A 17,992-nucleotide genomic window follows, 5' to 3' on the forward strand; every position below is an offset into this window, starting at 1 on the left:
GCAGCCGCACACTTTTCGCAGACAAAAACAACTCACATTTGACAAACGCACGACGTAAAACGGCCAGTGTTTATGTTTGACGTACTTAATCTGGGTTGCGTATAAGTGCCTGACTTCAGTCCGTGCTGACGTACTATGAATCATGCTTAGTGAATATGTATAAAGAGCAATACGTTGTGTACCTTGTATTCGTCACTACAGGTCACAATATTGATGATCGAGATGATATTGTAACTTCTAGGGCTTTAGATACCAGTGGTTTATTCTTGAACAATTTCAATAACTTTTAATGTTTAATTCACTTTAAAGACTATGTGGTCAGAACTAACAGGCATTCAGACAGGATAAAATAAGCATATAGATGCATAAAAACATTTTTAATACGGAATTTCTAAAGTACACACATCATAAAAAGTGACAAAGCACAAAGAAAAATAACGCTGGTATTAATACGTAGCGGAAGAGTGTCACATTACGCTGTGCAATGTGCTAACAGCACATACTATACTGCAACAGGATAAATACGGTTTAGCAAAAATAACAGCAGCGCGTGCAACATGCTGACAGCAGTATCCGATCTCCGAAATTTTTGACAGTGCAAGACGTATGAGATAACTATCAGTTTTGAGTTTCATTGTATAACAGCCTGGCTAACGTCATCACCATTGTGTTTATATCGCTGTTTGACTCAGCAAGTTGTCTTGGTTATTGTATTAGAGTGGTCACAAAATTTGAGGCATTGCAAAAGTATGAGCAAAGTGCATATTGATTTAAAACACAATATAAGAGTTGGTAGTCTGGTGAGCTTTCTCCAGAAATAACGATAAAATCTTAAACTTTATTTTTTACATTCGTTTGAAATTTGGTGTTTACTGATTAATAAAATCTGTTAAATTCCCGATTTAATTGTGTAACTTCCTCACAGAGTGTTGAGGTAAACATTTTTAGGACTGTAACCATGTCGTGTCCATACTTTGCAAGCGAAAGGTAAGCCTAAATTTTCCCCTCATCGTTCTCTAGACTTTAAGTAAACTTTAAGGTGCATTTGATAATTTAAAACTTTCAGAAGTTTCGGATTGAAGTTAGCTAGTTTTTAATGACAATGCTCAGTGCTTGGGTAGATTCTCGAAGTTTAAGGAACCAGTTGGTGCATGTCCTTTCGGGTGGTCTATCGTGCCAATTCCAAACCACAGCTCGTTTTTTTGGGTTTCTTTGGATGCAATTTAGACTGCTTGCCTTCCTTACGCCAGAAAGCGCTGGCGTAGGGATTTCAAATCTGGTACCACCAACCATTTTAAAGGTTAAGTTCATTCAAAAAAGCGCCGCACAACATTATTTGTGATAAATGCATCGCATGTTCCAAGCGCGATTCAGCTGGGTCATTTATTAATATAATATTTTTTTTAATAAACCCAAAGTTACTACACATATGAACATAGAACGTAACATTGGTTCTCGAGTCAGGTGCTCATTTGCATACGAAGGCTAAATTTGTTGTATTTACCAAGTTATAACACGTTTGGCAATTTACCGCATAAACCGCACCCCGATTTATTCGCCCAATCAGACACTTATTTTGAAACTTACGTGTGTGGCGCGCAGTTGTTGTTACATGTACATTAGCATAAGTGCCTGTTCAACTGCCTAAAATCACAAACAGTCTGGAAATCAATAGAATAGCCACCATCTGCTAGCCCCACGAGACGAAACGCTTCCAATTTCAGCTAAACGACAACGTTTGTCGGTACATCGGGCAATTACCAGCATATCATCGTTAAGTTAGCAATTCACCAAAAAAATTTATCCATATGAGTTTGCGCACATATACAGTTACCCAGAAAATTTTTTTTATCAAACCTAAACAATAGCCTTCTTCTGCATAATAAACTGCAGGATCCGTACTTACTCTCTGTCCAGTTCAGCATTCTAAACAGTTTCAAATATTTTTGTTAAGTTTTCAGAACGAGGAAGCGGCGACAAATTCAAACGACCCGAACGCCATTCCCAAATACAGATACGAAGTGTATTTGCAGGTAAGACTAGTTAAAGCAACATACCATTTGTACAATTTCAATTGCCGAAATTTCAATATTATTGTACGAAGCTGCCGAAGATCTTGAGCGCACAGAAACTTTTGAGTGGATTTGGAGGAGTGACCCCGGTTCATGATGAACATCTTTTCGTTATAGCACACCAGAGTACGACCAAATTGTCACGGTTTTGCAACCCTCAGTGGAACTCTCCGTGTTTAGGGACTTACGCATTACTTCCGCTATACTTCATGCTTATTTTTTTTAATATATAATGCAGCATATGATCACTACACGATTTACATTTTGAAATTCATCATCGTTGACAAGTAGATACGTATCGCGAACGCGTCACAAGCTATAAATGATCACACTATCATCATGCTACACATCGCACACTAAACATGAGTCGTTTAAGAACATACAAGCACTATACAAATGAATTTCCTACTATTGCTAAGATGTGATTTTATCTCTAAGCTTTCGAACTGTGGTTCAAGCAAATGTTGCACGAAATTGATTCGGCGAGGAATATCTTCGATACCGAATACTTGGAAGAACGAAACATGCTGGTGTTAATTTCACGCATAAATCGCGTAGTTGAAATCATCAAGGTTTGTGACGTGGGGAATGTGTTGTAGTTTGTTTTTGAGTTTGATGTGTTTTTGCTTTTTAGCTCCTCACAACTCAATATACGATTATGGAAACGATGACGCCACAGGATTTCTTCGATTTTCGGTAAGGTAGAATTTTGAATAAATGCTGCAAAATTGTTAGCGTTGGATATACTTTTCCACGCGGAAAGCAAAGGGTTTTGTAAACCGAAATAATATTGAAACTAATTCGCAGGTTGTTTCAAAATTTTGAACAACAATTTGTATTTGACAGTGATTACGTGGCTGGTGGATCAGGATTTCAAAGTCTGCAGTTTCGTTTGCTTGAAAACAAGCTCGGACTGTTACAAGTAAGCTTTACTACGTCATATTCGTGTAACAAGTTGCACTGATAATTGCAAGAGCACGGTCCCGCGCTGCTGAAAGATTGCTCGCCGTGATTGGATACGAATTTGCCACGCCCCCGTGCATGAATTTCAGCAACGAACAGGATACCAAAGGCGGGATCTAGAGGAAGGCAATCACTGGCACAACAGCAGTCACGTATACGCTTGTGCAAAAGAAAACGTTGTATTGCGATGAAACGTTGTATAAGTAAAATTTAAACAAACGTGTTAAAGGATGAACGTTCTTTGCGTTGGTTCCCGGTTTTAATATTTTTGCCTTGACTATGAAAGCTATAGTTGTGCAAAATTTAAATCAAAGACAATTCGTTAGAACGTTTAAACTGATAGTGATTAAAATCCAATTTTAACAGGGTTCAATTTACTTCCTCACATTGTTTGTTTCGTGTAACGTACTATCGCGTAATGAAATTTGATTTTAGGAGTTCCGTATCAAACACAATGGAGAACTATACTACGAAGCATTCCAACCAGAGGATCGCAAAATCCTCTCACGATCGGAAGAAGAAAAATCTCTGTTTGATCTTGTCAACAGCTGGTTAGAAAGAACTCCTGGGTTAGAAGCGGACGGTTTTGATTTCTTCACAAAGTTCAAGTTTAGTGTTGAGGCAATGTTCGATGAAAAAGAAGCTTTTGCCAAGGTAAGCGAATGGATAAACTGAGTCGGTTTTACTATCTTGGGTGCTTTAAAATTTGAAGAGCACCCTTGACAACGTCACGAAAATCATCCCCTTTCTCTTGTTTCAACCTTTAGGAAGTCGAAAATCCCCGTGAGCGCGACCGGCAGATTCGTGAGGTCCAGAAAAGCAGAATGACCTTCAACACAATCTTTGACGAAAATATTCACAAACAATTGGTACAAAAAGGAGATCGCCGCTTTTCTCATAAAGCTATGCAGGTAAGTGTGTAAGTGTACAAAGTTAAACAAAAATCTTTGTTTTAATCCTTGAATCATTTGAGAAGTTCAAGTGAACCAAACTGTACTACTATGGTATTATTGGATTGGGTTTAGATTTTTATCATTTTTGAAGTCTGCGGTTTTGTACTGCCAGAAACAGCCCTTTTTTTTATAACCAAGGGTATATTTGCAAGGTTGATCACCAAACCTGTAAACACAAGTTGGCGGGCATTTCTAATTTTTAATTCTTTGTGTTTGACACCCCGTTATTTACCTCTTTCACCGTTTTTGCCCTTTCTTCTACGCGTTACCATTTATCGCCGTGTTGGCGTTTCACTTTACTTGTCCTGAGGAAGGTCTGTTGTACAACGACCGAAACGTCGTCCAAACAAGTAGTTTTCCTGCCAGAGAAGCTTTGAATTATTGAATTATACGCCTGGCAGCGTTAGCAACAAATTGTTGATCACAAACCCTTGACATTTTAGGGAGCGCTTATGATTTTTATGTACCGGGACGAACCAAGATTTCATTTGCCGTTCCAACTTCTTCAGTGTCTCACCGACGTTGACGAGTTTCTGAATAAAATGAGATGTAAGTGACCGTTAGGTTGTATCTTAAAGTTGCATCGCACAGTCACAATACGTCCCGTGCATTTTTAGACGTTCATTCTTGCATGGCTCAACGCATGATCGGAAATAAGATAGGAACAGGCGAATCATCTGGATACCACTACCTTCGAGCCACTTGCTGGTATATTACAGTATTATAAGTCTACAAATCGGATAAATAGATTATAGCAAATTTTCAATGCTTTATGTGCTTTTTACTTGAAAAAACACGTCAACCATTCCCATTTGTCGTTATTTCAGCGAGAAGTATAAGATCTTCAGAGATTTTATGACCCTCTCTTCGTTTTTGGTTCCACGCGATCGAATCCCCCCACTCGACGCCCAAATGAAACGTTCCCTTTCGGTCAACGATTGGAATCTGGTGTTGGGCACAAAACAGGGACAGCTGGACACGGATGGGGACTCAGGGGTTGTAAGCACCATGTCCCGGTTGATAAGAAGAGTTTCATCAAGTTCACTCGGCACAATGGACGACAAGATTGGAACGTATAGGAGCGCAGGGAAACCGGAGAGCACGGTGTGACAGTGGTGTATTCGCTTTATGTATTGGGCACGGGCGCTGGTGCAGCTGTTTAGGTGGTTTTGCTTAGTTCGATTTGACAGTGTACATTTTTTCACCATTTGTAAAATAAAGCTTTGGTTAACCTCAATTATTCTTTCGACTTTGTGCCACGATAGCTAAGGACATTTGCATCTCTAAAGGAAAATTGAGGAGGGAACAGAAGTATACCTGTTTGTAGCACATACGTTTGGAGTAAGATTTACGGAAGAGCATTCGTAATTTTGTGCAAAATACGGGACTCGGAAAACGTGACCCTTCATTGGTTTGTGGAAATTCTCCTTCGGCGTTAAGCTTTAATCCTCACCTTCTTTCTCGTGCTGCGCAAACGTGCGGCACAATTTTCTTAGTGTTTTCTGTGTTAAACCTAATTCCGCAAACTTGTGTTAAACCTCCACCCGCAAACTTGTGTTAAACCTGAGTCAATTTTAGTATGTCAATCAATCAAATCCAACGAGGTCAGAGCCTTTCGGGCGCGTTTCGTGTAATGCCAATGATAAGAAAGCATTCAGGTGATTTGTGAAAATCTCGCAAAATGCCCCAGGGCAATAAATGCCTCTGGCAGACGATATTAGCGAAGGTGCAACATACTTGCGAACAAACATAGGTTGTGTAGATATATGCGAGTACATAGTGACACGTTACGAGATAAAAAAACAAAAATTAATATATACGCAGTATTTTTGGGTATTTCGTATGCAAGGTAACATAAAACGTGTTTTAAACGCAATTTCGAAAAACTGTTTTATGATGTACTTTGTTATTTGGTTTAAACCAGTGCATCATTCATAATAAATGAAAAAATATTCTGCCATTAACCTGAACGTCCTGACTTGGTAATCGAAATTTTTGTGTGTACAATATGTCATTATGAAACTACGTTTGCAGTATCGTGTTCACGAAGCGTAATGTTGTAAATCAATGAAGCCGTTTACTTTGTGCAATATTTCAGAAGCAAAATCATACAACAAACATCCGAAATGGCTTGCCCCTACTTCGCCGGCGAATGGTAAGTTTGCGTAGGGCCTCTTCATAGACAGGGTTACCATCGTCATGTACTAAATATTAAGCACGGTAGTTTTTGACGGCGAAATGTCGGATTTATTTCAGAATATGATAAATAAACACGGCATGGTAACTTCGTATATGGGGATGTAATATTATGAGAGTTTGTACGTCAATTGACAAACATGGAAAGTGGAGTTTAATTGTGCTTTTAACAGTGGCTGCTAGATAACAATGATTTTGTCTAGAAATGTATAATAACATATAGCCTACTTTTTGTGAAATGTAATTTTCTTGCAAAAGTATGCTGGCCTTACGATTCATTGTTTAACCCAACAATTTAACAGAACTGTTGGCAATAGAGCGAAATAATTTTTGGGGGGTTTTCGTATAAAGATAGTATTATTTGCATGTTTGCTGAACATTTGTTGTTCCTCCTAGTCCACAACTTGATAAAGAAAGCAAAGAATCAAAGGAAATGGAGGTCCCTTCGCTGTATGATAGCTACCTCGATGTCAGTATTATAGGCTATATGCACTTATTCACTGCAGTAAACTCTAAATGTTTTCGTATTCTAGTTGCCAAATCTATTGAACGCGCAACATCCAAGAAGCGGCAAAAATGGAAAAGCACCGGTCCATGACGAGCATCTGTTCATAATCACTCATCAAGGTATTCAAGGCAACACCATATTCCAATAACTGACGTCAATTTAACCTGGGTTTATAGCGAAGAAATGTTTCGTACTCGTCTATATAGCCATTATGCTTACAAGTTGTTAATGTACACCAAGTCTGTTGGCGCGTAAAGTTAAAATCAGTAGGCCTATAAAGATTTCAAAAATATAGTTTACAATTTTATTAAATTTTATTGATTCATAACTTGCCCAAAGACATTGTAGTATAGTAATCTGATTATAAAAGTGCTCCTACAGTTTCTTTGACCGTTCCTTAGCCACCGAACTCTGGTTTAAGCAAATTGTTCATGAAATCGACTCTGTAAGAAAGATTCTGGAAACCGAGGAACAAAGCTTGCTGGTCGTTGTTTCTCGAATTAGGCGGGTCGACGAAATCATGAAGGTAGGAAAACACTTTTTGTGTTAAATCGTTGCCCGGGCGAAGTGTTTGGAAAGGAAATATTATACATCATTTTCTTTACTTTTTTAGGTCATTACTTCGCATTTTTCGATTTTGGAAACGATGACCTCACAAGATTTTTTTGAGTTTCGGTAAGCTCGAACTTGTTTGAAACATTTATTGCTTTGTATGTTCGATTATCAGACTTTTTCATTTTTTTGATTAATTTAGGGATTTGCTGGCTGGGGGATCGGGATTTCAAAGCCTGTCGTTTCGCCTGCTCGAAAACAAACTTGGCCTTTTAAAGGTAACTCAATAAAGTGTATAAGTGGTTTACTGCCCCTAACAGATGTCGTTTGACCTGATGTGGCTGCCAAATAAGTGACTAAATTGTAACTAAAATATTATTTTTTTCTAAATAAAGAAATTTCGCCTCGTGCACAATGGCGAATCTTATGAGATGGTGTTTACGGAGGAAAATCGGGACAAACTAATGCGGTCAGAAACGGAGAAATCGCTTTTGGATCTGGTGAACAGTTGGTTGGAAAGAGCTCCAGGATCGGAAGAAGGCGTTGCTGATTTTTTTACGAAGTTCAAATCGAATGTCGAAGACATGTTTGACGAGAATGATATGATTGCAAAGGTTTGACCCAAAACTTAGATGCAAAGATATTCCAGAAATTTCTAAAAAAAATGATTTGAATGAAGATAAAACAAAACTCTATGTCATTATATGTATTTCTGTGAATATTCATGATCCTCCAACTTCTCAATTGCAATTATCATCAAAGTTCAAACGTTTGAAACGATGCCTTTATGCGAAATATATTTTTCTAAACATTAAGTTATTTCCAATATTTCAGGCAACAAAAACTCCCACAGACCGACAGCGGCAGCTTCGCAATAACGAAAAAAACAGATCAACTTTCGAGACGCTCTTTGACAAAAACGTACACGACGATTTAGTGAAGAAAGGAAATCGACGTTTCTCCCACAAAGCCATGCAGGTAAGACCCAAGAAGAGATTACTTTTACTTTCAAAGAAACCGTATTAAATGAAGCAAAACTAGTTTGTAGTAATCCGTCCTTCCGTATTTGTTTTGTACAGGGAGCGCTTATGATTTTTATGTATCGAGAGGAACCAAGATTCCATTTGCCTTTTCAACTACTCCAAAGCCTAACCAACCTTGATGATTCCTTAAATAAAATGAGATGTGAGTAAACCAAGTTTACTTCTTGAATTTTCACAGCTATCCCAAACTGCAAGTTGTCGAAGAGCAAACCTAAGTCCTTTGTCTTTCAGTTGTTTTAGATTTATATATTTCGCCTATGATTCGACATCGTCAGTATCACTAAAACAACGCTTATTCAAATAGAATCAATCAGATACCAAGTCCTTTTTACCATAAGACTGTCGGGAGATTCCCATACATGTTTTAAGAGTTCTGCGTTGAAAATCCGCAAGAAAACATAATTCTGAAAATCTGGGTGCCTCCCAGTGTAAAAAGCTAGCACAGTGCCACAGTGCCACAGTCAACAGCTGCACTAATGAGACCTTACAGGTCGAAACAGTGCGTACACTGTACCGTTTGCATGTTTTGCTTGATGCTCCTGTTACTAAAACTATAAGGTCTGCTATGCGTGTTCTTTCTGTAGACTATACTAAATTTGGACTTCGTGTGCAGACTTATTTGTTAGTTGAAAGACACCTTGCGGTATGTTCCTGTCTGCAGCTCTGTATGATTATTGTGGCTTTTTTGCACATAACCTATACCTGTTTTGCCCACCTTAGATGTTCACGCCAGTATGACTCAACGCATGATTGGCAACAAATACGGTGCTGGAGATTCTTCTGGATATCACTTCCTTCGTGCCACTTGCGGGTAATTCAAACGATCAAATGTTCAACGATCAAGTCAGAACGTTGTATTCTTTTCCATTCAGAGACAGATACAGAATTTTTAAAGATCTGATTACCCTGCCTTCATTTTTGGTCCCTCGCGACCGAATTCCCAGCCTCGATGAAATAACAAAACTGTCCATCGAAGACTGATAATCATGATTGATCATAACAAGGTAGCGTTTATACAAGGTTATGTCGATTCGTAATGTCAGTTTGTAAGTTTTTATTTTTTCTACCAGAGAGTTTGATTTGATGAAAAATATACGGAAAGCACGCAGATGTACAATATACAGCTTTTGCAACAGCACGTCAGTATCGATACCACCCATTACGACGGAAACTTGCACGCTACGGAACACGACATTAACGGACTGCAGTTTTGTTCAGTATTTTAAAATATGTTTCGCATTTCGTTATACAAACCTGAAAACAAGCAAAATTACAGAAGCATGTTACAGCTTTGTTATATCGCAAACAAAAAAGAATTGTAGCGCTCACCTTAGACTTTGTGGCGCTCACCTTAGATCTCAGCAGTTGCAAAAAATCCTGAAGTGTTGTAGGACCACGCATGTTTCTCAATTTAATTCTTCACACATTTGGAACACAGGCGGACCGAAGGCTGTAGACGGAGTTCGACTTTCCTGCAGAACGCACAGTCTTCTGGCATCCGGCTCGAAGACAGACCTTTTTATTGTAACCTGTTAAATACCCGTTCGCACTTTACTCTGCTTTATTCTCTGTCATTCACTCTGCCACCAAACTAGTCTCGGACACTTTAACTAAGCAATTGGCACGCGCTAGAAGTTACTCGCTCACTCACTCGCTTGGAACAATTAAACTTTACGCCGCCTGATTTTGCAAACGTGTGTTTCGATTAACAAACAAATCTGCTCACGGGGTCGATTTTAGTATCAACAGCAACAACACGCAAGCAGACTTAGCTTCAGTTTCAGCAGCCGGTCGAATTAAATTGGTACGCTGCAGTGTCCGTGACTACTCTGACGTCATCAAAAGGGGTCCGCCTGGACAAAAAGGTCGAGAACCACTGACCTAGGGTATGTAAATAATGGACCATCCAAGAAGACGTGTATCTGTTGTCCTTGCCGCACGTAAAACTTCATTTAATTTTATCGCATATTTTGTATACCACCACGTGCTGCTTACCTTGCGAAGATTGATAAATGTTTGAAAATTCAATGTAAAATCGCGTAAATATAAACCGACGCATGAAATAAAATGAAGGTGTTTGTCGAAAGTTTATGTATTTTTTTAGAGAGAGATTGTGACAAAGAAAAAACGTAAATAAAAAATGTTTTCAGAAGAGAGATAAGATCTAATTTGGTTGTTTTGACATTTCTTGGATCGTTGCTGATATCTCTTCAGCAGACTTGTTGGCCACCGAAACACTCTTTTCCACACCTTTTGCTAAAATTGTATGATAAGTTTTGGCAGTTTTTACACAATAAAATGACTTGATTTAGGATAAAGATGAGATTGATGGTAATGTTCATCAAATATTTCTTTGTCCACTCGCTTGCTTTGTAAAATCATCATCTTAACACAAAGTTATTTTACCAAAGACAGACATATCTGCTAAAAAGTTAATTGTTCCTGATTAAAACTACAAAACTACAAAACGACAATACACACCATATCTAGCATAAATCTTGGGTTCCACTTGGCTGCATTCCCTTATGAGAATTGGGAACTTGGGATTCGCTTGTTTTACTGATACATAATTGTTTTCAATGAAACTCCTGCAGTAATGAATTCACTTTAGGTAACTTGGGTTTCAAAAACAAAGAAAAGCACATACCTTAAACCTTTACTTGATGGAGAGGTTTGGCAGAGGTGCAGCCTTAACTCCCTAATGTTCTTTGAAAGATTGACAAGATGCTTTGCAGCCATTTTGCTAACAGGATACAATGACAACTAAGTCTACAGCCAGTTGGCACCAATGTTGTTGAAACTAAAGATGTACAAACTACAAGAAAAAATAAGCAGGATTTTCAGTGTAGGTTGTTGTAGTGATTAAAAAAATCAAAAATTTTATATTTTTTCACATGCTCACAAACAAAAACAAGTGGTATTGAATGATTGATGTTTCATGAAAAAAATAATCAGTAAATAAAGTGTTACACCAGCATTGCTTTTTTGACTGGTGGCGAAGGACAGCCCACATCAATTAATTGGTCTGATGCAGAATCAGTTTTAGTGGCTGAGTCAGCATCACTTTGAGTGTCAATGGCCCTCTTTCGGGACCCCTGGCTTGGGTCCATTTTTACAAGTTGAAAATTGAAATCCTCAACAGGGGGCAAGTGACCTGGGGCAATTGCATCCCATTTGTATCTTAGAGTTTGTAACTCCATTTCATTGCTTGCATAAGCAACTTTGAGATCATAAAGAAACACCATGTCACTTCTCAATCGGTTAAATAACTGCACCACAGTTTCTGTTGGCATTGGATGCATGTCGATCTTTAACTCTGTCAGCAGTTGTTCAAGTGACTTGGTTTTCTTTAGTCCAACAGAAATGGGCAACTTCATCATCTGTGACCGTAGCATAACTCCTGACGATTTTGTATCGGGAAACTTGATACCATAGGTGGTTTCTGAAATTTTGTCTTCACCAGGTTGATTGTCTTTTCTAATCCCAGTCAACCTCTTTTTGCTGGATTTTCTTTCCCCTCGCCGATTGCCATCAGTGCCAGAATCCAATGCAATAAGCTTTTGTAAGTCTTGCGACTTTTTGTCTCTTTCCCTTTTTCGAACTTCTATTCTCTTTAGCTCCTCGATTAACATTGCCTCCTCCTCAACTTGCTTCTCAGTGCGAGCATAGAGTTTTCTTAATTGTTGCCGCCTTCTTCTTTCATGATCTGCATCAAAGACAATCTCCTCAACTACTTCACCAGGCTGCTTCCTAATCTTGTTTAGACTGTTGCAGATGCTGTAGTATCGCTCCTTGATGTCTTCAAGTGCCCTTTTCTTTTCTTGGGGAAAGCGTGAGTGGTCAAAGCGATCATAGATAACATGCCATCTCAAGTCAAATCTGCGGCTCAGTTCAAACAAGTGAGCAGTTTCATCTTGCGACCAATCTTCTCGTGACAAATGCTGGTGGTATTCTTGTTCGGAGTAAACAGGTACCTGCACATTTTTATTAAACTTTGCAAACTGATAGTCCTTGCCTTGATCTTCCTCTCTACGCCAGTGGTGAAAGATTGCACCGTCAGATCGAGCTGGGTTGGTAAAAGGCATCCATTTCCATGGACGAACCACTGTACAGCTAAGTTTTGCCTTGGCCGTCTGGTAAGTTTGCATTGTATCAGTTGGAAGCAATGGAGGTTTGTCCATGTTGTCATGATATAATAGTGCATATAGTTCCCGGTGCATTCCTTCTGGTCGTTTAAATGCATTCTCTTTTTGCTTGGGCTTTTTCTTAATTCCTGCATTGATAATGCTTGCCTTTGTGATAGTTTTTTCATCACTTTTCATTTCCAGGATATCACACACATCTGTACTTGCTGCCATTTTGTTTGACAATTATGCCGGCCTTTAAATATGGATAAAGCTGGCAACTGTGGAATTGTAATTTGTAAGGTGTAAAAAGAAGTATAAAACACACCAAACATCAATTCTGGACACAACAAAGCCGTTTATACAAGATCCAACAAAAATGTTTTGTAAGTCAAAGTATGAAGTATGATTTGTTGCCATTGCACATCCAAGATTAAAATAAAACGTGTCATTGCAACAGCGTTAAATTTTTTTAGAAAATATTATAATCATCATTCTTTAAATTTAGTTTAAAAACACGACTAAGCTTAGCAGGACTTCTTTAAATTTAGAAAGTATAACCAATTGATGGAACACTGCAGGGCGACCTCAGCGATGTTGATACGCTGGTTGATCCGTTAATTTACTGTTAAATCTTTGGCGTGTCATGCAACAGTTCAACACAAATCACTCCCCACAAGCTTTTTTCACATCGGTATTGACGGACCGTTTAGAATTAAATAACTTTTTCAATATCTATCTTTTTTCCATGACCGGAATTTGTTTGAACCAAGGCAAAGAATCCCGATCAGAGGTTTTATTTTCGGCATATGGGTCGGTCGCCATTGCGGCAACAAAGATTTACTTGCGGGAAACATGCATTTTCATCACATCGGGACTAAAACCCAGGATATACTGAAATGTGGGTAGCCTTATTATCTTAGCAAACATTAAAAAACAAATCTTACATTTTTAAGTGCAAACAAGATATTAAAAATTTAATCCCCTTCCTTTATTTCATATTATAAATTGTTGATGTTTGTGGATAAAACTGGATATTTGCAAAATAGGTAAAAAGAAAATCGATATCCAACAAAATTTATAAGTTTTAATTGACCCTAAATACTCAATGTGTATGCACTAAGACTAATATACAAACACAAACATATTAGTGCAGAACTGTACGCGAGGACTTTTTCCAAATCACGTGCCGTGACGGTGGACAACCTTCTCTCATCCGATTTACTACACCAACATCGGAGACCACCTTGGAAAAACAACGAAGTTGTTGTCAGAGAGATTCGAAATTATTTTCTCTGTGGTTGTATCTGTTTTCTTGTAGAAGATGGTTATGGTCGACCACGAAGCGTCAGAATTTAGTACGATACCTCTGCTTCAGTCTGATTTGCCCACCAAAGAATCGGAAACCCCAGTACATCATGACCATGACGGCAAAGGAGATTGCTGCCAGCATAACGCTACTGGTGATGGTGAAGATGCCGTCGCTGAAAAAGTCAAGCTTATGGCCGATATATTTCACGTATCCAAACAAGGGTAAAAACAGATTTTTAATTATACCTGCAGATAAAATATTGATGTTTCCAAGAGTTTTTGTTGTATTATCAGTGTAAATAAACGAAACATCTATGTTAACATTAGTCCGTTACCCCTGATTGCAAAAACTGATAAACTTTATTGGCAATCAACAGAAAAACAATTAGCTAAAGCATTAGCATACGAAAAGCGTCAGTTCGTCCAAGCAACTTTGAGTTGCTAAAAAAATTATCCGCACAAATTACAAACTTTCCGATCTGGCGTGTACCCAAACAATATGTACATACAAGCCAGATTGGAAAATTTGTAATTTGCACAATGGATTGTTTTCTGTGAATGTTGATTTTGCCGAAAATCTGACACACAGGCTATAGCCTATACATGTTGAAATATATGCCTGGTTGCTACATGCTTTTGATTTGCTTTACAAACACATATTTAAGCACAGACATAATTGACAAATATATTGTTGGGCATACATGTATTTTTTCTTTGGATGTAAAAAAATGACTTAATAGTATTAAATTAACGAAAAGCCATACAATGTTTTTTTTCCGGAAAACTGCTATTATCAAATGTATGTGACATGTGCTTGTAAGCAAAACTAAATTTTCTTTGTTTTTTACAGAAATTTAGAATTATCACATTTAGATATACGCATATACAATGTGTATGACATGACTGCTCTTTTGGCAATTAATCATGAAATGTCATCCAGTTTTAATGATCATGACAGGAAGTTCTTACAGGCAATCCATTACAAGGTTTTTTTTATGTTTGCAGATTTCTTATTCCTGTTCAAGATGTGATAGAAAAGCAGGGCATACATGTCCTTAGTCAATTTGACAAAGATGGCAACACACCTGTTCATTGGGCAGCATTAGGAGGCCACACCCATGTGCTTAGATATTTTGCACAAATAAAGGCTAGTACCTCTGCTGTAAACATTGCTTATTGATTTGTTGTTGTTTTTTTCCAGGATACTATGTATATAAGCACACTAATGTTATAGTAAAATGTACCTTGCAGGCACCTCTCGAAATGCCAGCACGAAATCAGCTTGGAGCACAACCAATACACTGGGCTTGTGTCAATGGGCATGTTTCATGTGTTGATATACTGTTACAGGTATTATGTCAATAGTGCAAAATGTGGTGTGAAATATGGTGCTACAGCAACAATTTTTTTATTAATGTGCCTGTTTTATTACTACAATGCAGGCTGGAGTGTCAATTGATGGTGTGGATAACAAAGGTTGCACACCCTTAATAATTGCTGCCCAGTATGGCCGGACAATGTTGGCTGGATTTTTAATGGGCAAAGGAGCAAGACTTCTGGTTGTAGACAAGGAAGGTGACAATGCCTTGCACTGGGCTGCTTTTAAAGGTATTGGTTTGACCGTGGTTCAATGTTTTAATTTTATTGTTAAGTGGTGCTTACCAACTGTTTGTTGTAGGTCATTGTGAATTAACTCGACTTCTCATATACTCTGGATTCAACCCAAAACAAAAAGACAATTTTGGGCAGTGTCCATTGCATTTAGCCTCATTAAGTGGAGATCTACTAACTGTTAGGCTGCTGTGTGAACAGGTACAGTGCCAAAAAGTCTAGAAAAATATGTCATGATAACAAAAACCCTTTATAGGATGGAGCAGATGTTGATTTAGAAGACCACAATAACAATACCCCACTTAAACTTGCTAAAGGGAGAAAATATGCTGAACTTGTTTCCTACTTTGAAAGTCTGAAAATGAAGCGTAACAGCTATTTGCCAGCATTTGACTTCAAGTAAGTCATTGACTGCAGAACAAAACAATATCCAAACATGCTTTTCTTTTTCATTTTACAGGACGATATTTTTTGGGCCGCCAGGCAAAACCAAAAGTGCGTTTATGTTTCTCATTTTAGCCACTTGTTGTTATGGATACCCTGCTTACCTCTTTAAAGTGTTGCCTTACACCCTCCAGTTTCGATACATACACTTTTTGTTTGTACTAAACACGTTAGTATTTATCATTTTGATAGTTGAGTTTTTTTATTCAAACTCATTTTATCTGATTGGTTTAGAATATTTATGTGGTACTGCTTGGTCAAAGCGCATAACATGGACCCAGGATTTTTGCCAAAGAATGTTGATGAATATGACCAAGCCTTAAGACAGGTTTGTTTTGTCATATTTTGTTTAAATTAGCATTAAAGGCCCTGCTTAAATACCTCGATCAATTTTGTTGTGCTGCAGGTTGCCTTTTATGAAGAATGGAAACAAGGGCAAAATCCCTTGAGTCGTCTTTGTCACACTTGTAGGTTGGTAAGACCTTTAAGGGCGAAGCATTGCCGAGTGACCAACCGGTGTGTGAAGCACTTTGACCATTATTGTCCGTACATTTACAATGTAGTTGGATACAAAAATAGGTCAGTGGTATTTTTATCCTTTGTCTGCCATGTTCCTGTGCAGAACAATTTGGTACTTACATTACTGTATTTTGTGTTGCAGGCATTATTTTTTGCTGTTTCTGTATGGAATGTTGATCACCCTTTTAACTGGTGACTATTTTGTTTGGTACATGACCAAACACTATGCCATGGACCTGATAATTATTATTGGTGGAGTGATCATGGGTCTTTTTACGTTAGTGGTGTTTGGCTTGTCATTTTTTACGGTAAGTTTTTCAAAATAACCTTATTGAAACCCTATATTTTGCAGTAATTGGGTAAAACTGGATTTACACATGGCCTTTTTGCACGAATGAAACTAAGGCTAATTATTTCAAATATGTATAAACAAAACTAGTTTCACTTTCCATACTGGTATAGTAATGAAGCCTCAAACCAGAGTTGTGAGACATTATTAAAATCTGACTTCTTTTGTTTGTTAAAGTAAAATGGTCACGATTATGATTTCACTAATAAGTGGATTTGGTCGCACGCCATAGAAGGAATTATTCGGTTTGTAATCCGGATGTTTTTCAACATTACCACAAATTCGATGTTACTAAAGTTGCCTTATTTACAACGGTTAATTAAAGAAGTCGAATTTGTGATATTTTGTGACTTCCCAACCCTGTCTCAAACAATGACTATTTGATTACATTTCAGACATATCAAGCAATAAACAATGTTACCACAAACGAGAGATTAAATGCACATCGCTATGACTACATGAAGGATGGTAATGGAAAGTTTAGCAACCCTTTTGATCAAGGTGCTGTGAAAAATCTCCGGGAGTTTTTTCACATGAAACAGCCTTTAGAAATTAATGATGATGGAACACATAAAGGCACTTCACACAGTATTGTATAACTACAAGCAAAGTTGTCGCATGTGTATTGTGCTGCTAAAATGTTGGCTGCATGCATTTATATGTTTTTTAAAGTTTGCCTAAGTTACTCAGTTGTACTTGGTTTTACATAGGTGTAATGATACACTCGATATTGTGCACATTATATTTTATAGCACATTTTACAGGATGTTAACCGTGTGTTAAATTGTTTATTAGTTCTCTTTTTCATTATAAAAAGAATTTTGAAAAATCATTTATTCTTGACTGACAACTCACTGTGAGTTTGAAAAAAAGGCTTTTAGATTGTTATTGTGGTAATAAATCATATCTAAATTAATCAGGTGCATTTAGTTGCACAACCTTTACAATATTTACTTGGCTTTGCCAAGGCTAGGTGCCTTAGTTGTATGTTGTGGCCATCTTTTTGCTTTACAACACTGAACAAATAACGTTGCTGCAATTTATCGCAAGAAAAGACAGCATTTAACAATTTAGTCTCCTGGTAAATATGGGAAATAAAAAAGTATCTGGTTGAAAAGCTATGCATGTGTTTATTAAGTGATAATAGACGCACTTATATCATTTGCTGCAACCTGACAATTTGTGTTTCTTTCAATAATAAACTGAAGTCTAACACCACACCAGCAACAAGTTTTATGCTAAGCAAGCTATTGTCTTAATGACAAACTATGGTATTATTCTATTCACCAACATGACTTGTAGCAAATACCACCTTTCCATGCTGTGTATCAGATTAATAACATTTAG

At 37.7% G+C, this 17,992-nt stretch overlaps 5 protein-coding genes across 5 annotated transcripts; 3 read left to right on the top strand and 2 right to left on the bottom strand.

Moving 5' to 3' along the window:
• The first annotated feature begins 929 nt into the window (after positions 1-929).
• Positions 930-5,217, top strand: LOC145911414 (tryptophan 2,3-dioxygenase-like). The gene is made up of 11 exons (XM_082998736.1): positions 930-987; positions 1,955-2,033; positions 2,105-2,198; positions 2,511-2,644; positions 2,707-2,768; positions 2,919-2,994; positions 3,471-3,689; positions 3,803-3,946; positions 4,432-4,537; positions 4,606-4,696; positions 4,816-5,217. The coding sequence occupies exons 1-11, from the start codon at positions 959-961 to the stop codon at positions 5,096-5,098; spliced, it is 1,317 nt and encodes a 438-aa protein (XP_082854862.1). The 5' UTR covers positions 930-958; the 3' UTR covers positions 5,099-5,217.
• An 803-nt stretch (positions 5,218-6,020) lies between these two features.
• LOC145912610 (tryptophan 2,3-dioxygenase-like) lies at positions 6,021-9,550 on the top strand. Its single transcript, XM_083000141.1, has 12 exons — positions 6,021-6,143; positions 6,581-6,653; positions 6,718-6,811; positions 7,094-7,218; positions 7,306-7,367; positions 7,447-7,522; positions 7,640-7,858; positions 8,079-8,222; positions 8,324-8,429; positions 9,008-9,098; positions 9,160-9,291; positions 9,358-9,550. The coding sequence occupies exons 1-11, from the start codon at positions 6,115-6,117 to the stop codon at positions 9,266-9,268; spliced, it is 1,128 nt and encodes a 375-aa protein (XP_082856267.1). The 5' UTR covers positions 6,021-6,114; the 3' UTR covers positions 9,269-9,291; positions 9,358-9,550.
• A 9-nt stretch (positions 9,551-9,559) lies between these two features.
• On the bottom strand, positions 9,560-11,175 carry LOC145912611 (NADH dehydrogenase [ubiquinone] 1 alpha subcomplex subunit 2-like). Its single transcript, XM_083000142.1, has 3 exons — positions 10,935-11,175; positions 10,769-10,875; positions 9,560-10,543 (listed from the first exon to the last, which is right to left on the bottom strand). Exons 1-3 carry the CDS (start codon positions 11,024-11,026, stop codon positions 10,452-10,454), a joined length of 291 nt encoding a protein of 96 aa, XP_082856268.1. The 5' UTR covers positions 11,027-11,175; the 3' UTR covers positions 9,560-10,451.
• LOC145912609 (DNA methyltransferase 1-associated protein 1-like) lies at positions 11,103-12,952 on the bottom strand. Its single transcript, XM_083000140.1, has one exon. It carries the CDS (start codon positions 12,643-12,645, stop codon positions 11,254-11,256), a length of 1,392 nt encoding a protein of 463 aa, XP_082856266.1. The 5' UTR covers positions 12,646-12,952; the 3' UTR covers positions 11,103-11,253.
• Positions 12,953-13,651: 699 nt separating this feature from the next.
• On the top strand, positions 13,652-17,856 carry LOC145911219 (uncharacterized). The gene is made up of 11 exons (XM_082998487.1): positions 13,652-13,944; positions 14,728-14,869; positions 14,974-15,072; positions 15,165-15,330; positions 15,401-15,534; positions 15,590-15,732; positions 15,794-15,946; positions 16,012-16,105; positions 16,184-16,356; positions 16,439-16,604; positions 17,041-17,856. Exons 1-11 carry the CDS (start codon positions 13,736-13,738, stop codon positions 17,242-17,244), a joined length of 1,683 nt encoding a protein of 560 aa, XP_082854613.1. The 5' UTR covers positions 13,652-13,735; the 3' UTR covers positions 17,245-17,856.
• Positions 17,857-17,992: the final 136 nt, after the last annotated feature.

Source organism: Ascidia mentula, chromosome 8, assembly GCF_947561715.1.
Source record: "Ascidia mentula chromosome 8, kaAscMent1.1, whole genome shotgun sequence".
NCBI lineage: Eukaryota > Metazoa > Chordata > Ascidiacea > Phlebobranchia > Ascidiidae > Ascidia > Ascidia mentula.